This window comes from Lolium perenne, chromosome 4, assembly GCF_019359855.2.
Source record: "Lolium perenne isolate Kyuss_39 chromosome 4, Kyuss_2.0, whole genome shotgun sequence".
Classification (NCBI taxonomy): domain Eukaryota; kingdom Viridiplantae; phylum Streptophyta; class Magnoliopsida; order Poales; family Poaceae; genus Lolium; species Lolium perenne.
The window spans coordinates 314,033,911-314,040,660 of NC_067247.2; the positions used below are offsets into that span (position 1 = coordinate 314,033,911).

General features: G+C 56.6%; 1 protein-coding gene across 1 annotated transcript; it reads left to right on the forward strand.

Moving 5' to 3' along the window:
- Nucleotides 1-5,112: 5,112 nt before the first annotated feature.
- LOC127349037 (leucoanthocyanidin reductase-like) lies at nt 5,113-6,500 on the forward strand. The gene is made up of 5 exons (XM_051374851.1): nt 5,113-5,319; nt 5,404-5,553; nt 5,620-5,857; nt 5,949-6,152; nt 6,238-6,500. Exons 1-5 carry the CDS (start codon nt 5,113-5,115, stop codon nt 6,498-6,500), a joined length of 1,062 nt encoding a protein of 353 aa, XP_051230811.1.
- Nucleotides 6,501-6,750: the final 250 nt, after the last annotated feature.

A 6,750-nucleotide genomic window follows, 5' to 3' on the forward strand; every position in this document is an offset into this window, starting at 1 on the left:
ACAAATTAGAGGCAAAACAATAGCAAAAGTGTTCGGGAAAGTAGATACGTTTTGGACGTATCAGTCATGTGGTGGACATGCCCCCAGTACCTCAAGAAGCACGAGGAGGGCAAGAAGAAGCGGGCAGAGATGCGAGGTGGATCGCATATCCAAGGCAGCATCCCCATCTCTCTTCACCTGCAGAACGAGGTGAGCAAATTAATGGTTCCTTCATTCTTTGAATTCATGTTATGTATTTGTTAACTCTGCAAGGGTGTGCCACTTCACTTAATTACATGTTCTCTTTTGCAGGAAGTCAGGACAGGAGCGAAGCCTAATGTCTTTGCCGTGCTAAAGAAGATGAAGCAAAGGAAGACGCCTGATCCTGAGACGGGGTCCGTGTGGGTTAACCCGCAATCCGAGACCAGTGTACGTCGTATGTCTCCAAATTCAAGCAGAAGTACGGCGAGGACGCCAACCCAGAGGCCGAGGACTTTGACCCTGAGGTTGCGGTGCTTGCGGGAGAAGGCTTGAAGCATGGCCGTCTATGGCTTGGTGACGGGTGCGTCGACCCAGCGAAGGTTCCCTCTCTCCGCCAGATCCATCGTGGTCGTAAGAGCGGCCAGCCTGAGGTAGAGACCCGGCCACGGGCTTCGGATCTAGCTGTCGAGCGGTTACGGGTATGTTCTTCCTCGGGCCTCTACCTTTCCTTTACATGATTTCCACTGAAATGTTAATGACATCGCGGCAACACATCGTAGGCGGAGATGGCAGCAAAGGAGCAGGCGGCCCAGGAGCACGCACGGCACATGGAGCAGCAGATTCTGGAGTATCAACAACAACAGACACAGATGATGCAGCAGATCCAACAGCAGAATCAGATGATGCAGCAACATCAGACACAGATGAGCTGGCTGATGAGCCAGACGGCTCTGTCTTCTCCACCGGGGAGTCTTTCTACTCCTCCTTTCTCCTTGCCGTGGATGCCGCCACCGTCCACTCAGTCGGTGACACCTTTCACTGTGAACAACACGAACATCATCCGGAGCATGAACCGCGGTGAGTCCTCCTACACTTGTGCCCAACCCGCTACTTGTACTTGTTAAGTGATCAATATGCAAATGACAAATGCTAATCCCGTCAACCTTGTAGATTATGTGTCACAAGGCAATGACGATGAGGCCGGCGGAAGCAATGGAGGAGGACAAGGTTGATGGCATGGTCTTCGTGCACTTTGTCGGATTGTATGCTTGTAATGGATTGTAATAATGGACATTGCACTATGGACTCTATGTAACTTGTGTGGATGGACTATGGACTCTATGTAACGCATTGTATGCATGAATGAGAGTGAATTTGATGACCGCGTGTATACGTGAGCACGCATGCATTACCGTTGGATTCGCTTTGAGATTCTGGGCTCACAAACGGACACCAAACGGCGTTAACATGCTTTTTCAAGTTGATGTCGTCCTCTTTTTTCCCTCCCGTCTAGGCGTCTATTTCTTCCCCAACCTGCACCAAGACTCCGAAGAGGCCACCGCCCATCCCGCTGCAGGCTGCACGCCGGCAGTTGCCTTCGCTCCGCTGCCTGGCCGGGACGCGGCGCAAGTCCGATGCTCCTCCAAGGCTCGAATCCGCGCCACATCGTCCAGGCGAACGCCGCGCACCGTCCCTGCTCCTATACTGCCATGCCCATCAACGCCGCTGCTCCGTGTGACCATTCAAGGACCGGTCCAGAGCGGCGCTCGAGCGGGACCAGAGAAAGGGTGGCTCCCATGGGAGTCTAGATCGAGAACGAGCGGCTCCCTATCCCTCACCTCTCGGCCGGATTCAGGAGGGATTCTTTGTCGCCGGCGCTGGAGAAATAGAGAGGCAGAGGCTACCCCGCCCATCCAGCCACCGTGGACCACGCCATTACCTTTTCCTCCTTCCCGCGTCGCGAGCCATCGTTTCTCTACTCCAAATGCAGGGGAAATGATACTACAGTAGCAGTACTACCTTGATTAGGACCAACACCAAATCAACGTGCGGGGCACTCTGGTTCGGATGCTCGCCAAGAATTGCAGAGTAGCTGAATTTTCTGTCGCGATAGGATGCAAATTGCAGAGTAACTGAATTTTCTGTTACTCTCCATCAAACAGGTCCCTCCCAACCCCGGCGTGTTCCGCCTGGTCAACCACGGTGTCCCCGGTGACCTCACAGCATCGCCCGGAAGCTGTTCGACGCCCTGGCCGACTGCGGCGAGGAGCTCGCTCTCGACGCGGTGCAGAGGACGTCGTACCTGGAAGAGCGCGACGGAACCTTCCGCGCGTACCGCTACCCGGCGGCAATGGAGTTGCAGGTTCTCGCCCATGGAGGCTGGACGGCGCCATCGAGCGTCAGCCTCGCCTCGCCTTGCGTCTTTCACGGGGGTTGGCCGCCGACCAGCCGCGTATCACCAGGACACCAAAAACAGATGATTGCGCTCGATTTTGTTGGAGAGGAGCCAAACAGCTTGGGGAAATCAGCGGAGGATCTGCAGATCCGGTCAACGGCGGACCTTGGGGGTGGCCGGACGAGAAGGGGAGGAGGCGGCGGCTGCCACTTCATTAGCGTTCAAGCACGGGGCGAGTCCATTGGGGAAGCTGGGAGTCGTTTTTTTCTTTGTTTTCTTACGCGAGCGGAGGAGCGCGTGGGGTACCAAAACAGATGATTGCGCTCGATTAACGGATGGCGTTAGACACGTATCGAGCAGGCAACGCGTGCTCACGTATACACGTGATCACCGGGCTTCATTCGATGCATGAATATGTGCGTTTGATGTATTTGTGGTGTTCCCGTAGTGTTTGGTGATGTTATGTTGAAGATTATATGTTGTATATGCTTTATTATCAATTGCTATATTTGAAATGCAGGGAATATTCAAAAAGCAGCAAAAAAAATGAAAAAAATAGGGCCCTTTGCCGTGTGTATGCACACGGCAAAGGACTTTTGGTCACTTTGTCGTGTGCACACACACGGCAAAGGAGCCACGTGGCGGCAGCCTGTAGACCTGGGAGCTCCTGGGGGTGTGCCTGTAGGGGACTTTACCATGCGTGTTGGCATGCTGGCGCACGGCAAAGAGAGGCGCACGGCACAGAGAGCACGCACGGCAAAGAATGCGCGCACGGCAAAGAGCAGGCCGCACGGCAAAGGTTGCGCACACGGCAAACCCAAGCCCGCACGGCAAAGGCAACGTGCACGGCAAAGCGCCTGCCGCACGGCAGCCCAGGGCGCGCACGACAAAGGCCGTTGCCGTGCAAATTGTCGACGCGCACGGCAAAGGCGCCGTTGCCGTCGGATTCTTTGCCGGCCATGTTTTGCCGTGCGTGCACGCACGGCAAAGGCTTTGCCGTGCATTTAGGCACCTTTGCCGTGCAATGTGCCGCACGGCAATGCCTCCTTTTCCCGTAGTGAACAACAGCAATACATCCACCGCCAAGACAACACCTGAAATACAGACTCTCCAAAAACGACGCCTCCAAGAAGGGAACAGTGCTCTAACACCGTCGTCGCCCGATCAAAGATCTTAGGTTTTCACCCTGAAGATAGTCCCCACTCTCAAAACAATGCCTCCAACAAGGTCATTACCAGGCACAACCAGTTAAGGCCAGACCTTGGGTTTTCACCCTAAAAGGTAGGACTCTGAACTTCACCTGTGTTGTCGCCCCCACTTTCATACCGCTGCTGTGAAGGCCGGAACATCAAGCAAGTCCCTCAACAGCGCAGAGACTTGAACCTCCCTTAGCTAGTCCTCCCCTCCGGCCTTCATGAAATTCTCTTCTTCCGACTTTCATCATGGCTCCATAGTCACTTGATGTCAACACAGAAAAAGAGCTTCGCGAGTCTCGCCGCTCCCTCCAGAACCAATCGGTCGGAATAAAAGCATGGGTGTGCACGAACGAATACCACCGATCCAGCAAACTCCAGGCAAAAAGCACTGTTACATTCGCCGGCGGAGCCTACCGGAACTCAACACACCGGCCAGATCACGAGTCCAGGCCTCCGGTAGGTCTTCCTCTTCACGCAAGAGAGACCCTAGGACCGCCGCCTTTATTCAGGTCGGACCCCCACGTCGGTGACCATCCCGGGCTGGCCACTCCAACCCTACACCGGCGACACCGTCGCCGGCTTCCATGCTTCTTCATCTCACCGCCGGAACGCGGTGATAGATCGATAGATCCACCACCACCAACCGCAGGCTGACCCTCTCCGGCGAAGAAGAGGGCCACCTCCACCGTCGTACCCAAGGCTGCTGCCCCGGGCGACCTCGTGTCGCGGGTGAAGCCCGAGATCGCCTCCACTCACCGACGAGAGGCGGGGGGGGGGGGGGAATTGGCGCAGGCCATGGGCCTGGCCGCCGCCCACCACCAGCCCTGCCGGAGTGCTGTGGAGAGCCGACGGGAGGAGGGAGACCGCAGCGCAGGCCGCTGCCCATCCCATCCGCGCCGGCCGGTCAACCAGGGGAGAGCCGACGGGAGAAGGGGGACCGCAGCGCAGGCCGCCGCCGCCCATCCCATCCCCGCCTGCCGGTCCGCCATGCGTCGAGGAGGGGAGATCCGGCCGTCGTCCACCACGCATCGACGAGGAAGGGCCCCGCCGCCGCCACGCCCCGTGGGTCTTTGTCCCGGCGGCGCTACCGGCGGCGGCGGTGGCGGCGGTTAGGGCTGGGAGAGGGGGTGCGGGAGGGTTGGGTGCGGCATCTTGATGCGACCCAAGGTTAAGAAAAGTCACAATGGCGGATTGCGATCATAAAACTGCCAGATACAGAAGAACTACTAGTGCCGCAGAGGCATCTGAATCCTACAGAGAGGGAGGGTCCCTTACCATTCCATGCATTCAGTACTGAAATGCGCTGTGCCCGAGGTAGATCTGGGCAGAACTATAGGAGGACTACCACCTACCGTCTGGCTAACAGGCATCACCTACGCCATGCGTTCACCTACTGTTCTTCTCGAACCGACCTGGCACTGTACAAAACCTAGCCACCCTTGTCTATATAAGATCTACCTGCACATATGTAGACACTCTGTCCCTCATCACATCAGTGCCTCACTGCCTCTCGAGTCCTGACCGGTTAAACACTTGATCTCTCAGACTAGGTAGGCAGAGATGGCTCCTTGTCAGGGACCTAACGAGGCGCCTCGCTCCGGCCCGGCCCTCGTCGTGGGCGCCACCGGCTACATCGGCCGTTTCGTCGCCGAGGCCTGCCTCGACAGCGGCCGCAGGACCTTCATCCTCGTCCGCCCCGGCAACGTCTGCCCCGCGCGTGCGGCCTCCGTGGACGCGCTCCGCCACAAGGGCGCCGTCATCGTCGAGGTAAACGCAAACACGATGAGACACAAACAGTGACCAGAAATATATGTGCCTATGAAAATGCGCGAGCGTGCGTGATGGTTTCAGGGCCGCGTCGGCGGGAAAGACGGGAGGAAGTTCGTGGAGACGGTGCTCCGCGCGCACGGCATCGAGGTGGTGATCTCGGTCATGGGCGGCGCCAACATCCTCGACCAGCTCGGCCTCATCAAGGCCATCCAGGCTGCCGGCACCGTCAAGGTACTTGCGCGCGCGCGAACATTTGCACAGAGTTGCTCTTCGGCACCTAATGTTGGCGTTGCGCAGAGGTTTCTGCCGTCGGAGTTCGGGCACGACGTGGACAGGGCGCGGCCGGTTGGGGCTGGATTGGCGTTCTACGAGGAGAAGCGCCGCGTCCGGAGGGTGGCGGAGGCGGCGGGCGTGCCGTACACCTACATCTGCTGCAACTCCATCGCCGGCTGGCCCTACTTCGACAACAAGCACCCGTCGGAGGTGCCGCCGCCGCTCGACCGCTTCCAGATCTACGGCGACGGCACCGTCAGAGGTATGTACCGACGCCTAGCCCTCAGATTTGTTCAATATTTTTGCGTAAAGATCCGTCATGCACAATGCAATGCTGATGATCCTGCCCATAGCTTTCTTCGTGGCTGGAGCCGACATCGGCAAGTTCACGGTGAAGGCTGCTTACGACGCCCGGAGCATGAACAAGGTCGTCCACTTCCGCCCCGCCTGTAATCTCCTGAGCACCAACGAGATGGCCTGCCTGTGGGAGAGCAAGATCGGCCGGACGCTGCCGCGCGTCACGCTTAGCAAGGAGGACCTGCTCGCCATGGCTGCAGGTCTGGCTACTTTTTGCCCGAAACACCTCATGCAATGTGCTGCTGCATCATGATCACCGATCGACTGCATCTTATCAATTTGCAGAGGACATCATCCCGGCGAGCATAGTCGCGTCGCTGACGCACGACATCTTCATAAACGGCTGCCAGACAAATTACGGCATCGATGGGTCGAGAGACGTCGAGATATCCAGCCTTTACCCGGACGTGCCATTCAGGACAATTGATGAATGCTTCGACGACTACGTTCGTGGCCTTGACCTGGAGGAGGAAGAAGCTACAGAAAACAAGAAAAGCAATCCACCACCGATGGTGGAGATGCTGGCAGTTCATCCTATGTGTGCTTAGCTCCACACGAGTACATCTCGGCGACATTCTCCTGTTTCTTCTACATTGTTCGATTGATTGAACGTTTCTGTGTCCGTTCTAGTAGTGTATGCTTGCGAACATTCAAGACATTGTAAGGGTGCAACACCTACGAGCAGGTGAATTTGCATCCTTGTTTTTCTCGAAATTTGCACCATTAATAAGCTTCAAGTCAACATGTAGGTGTGTGATTTATTTCAAAGTTTTCTGGAACTTACAAATACGAGTTTTT

Bases quoted from the DNA above. Each gene is read 5' to 3' on its own strand.
- LOC127349037 (XM_051374851.1), top strand. From the start codon at position 5,113: ATGGCTCCTTGTCAGGGACCTAACGAGGCGCCTCGCTCCGGCCCGGCC. The intron at 5,554-5,619 runs GTACTTGCGCGC...GGCGTTGCGCAG, and splicing joins AGGCTGCCGGCACCGTCAAG to AGGTTTCTGCCGTCGGAGTT. The intron at 6,153-6,237 runs GTCTGGCTACTT...ATCAATTTGCAG, and splicing joins CCTGCTCGCCATGGCTGCAG to AGGACATCATCCCGGCGAGC.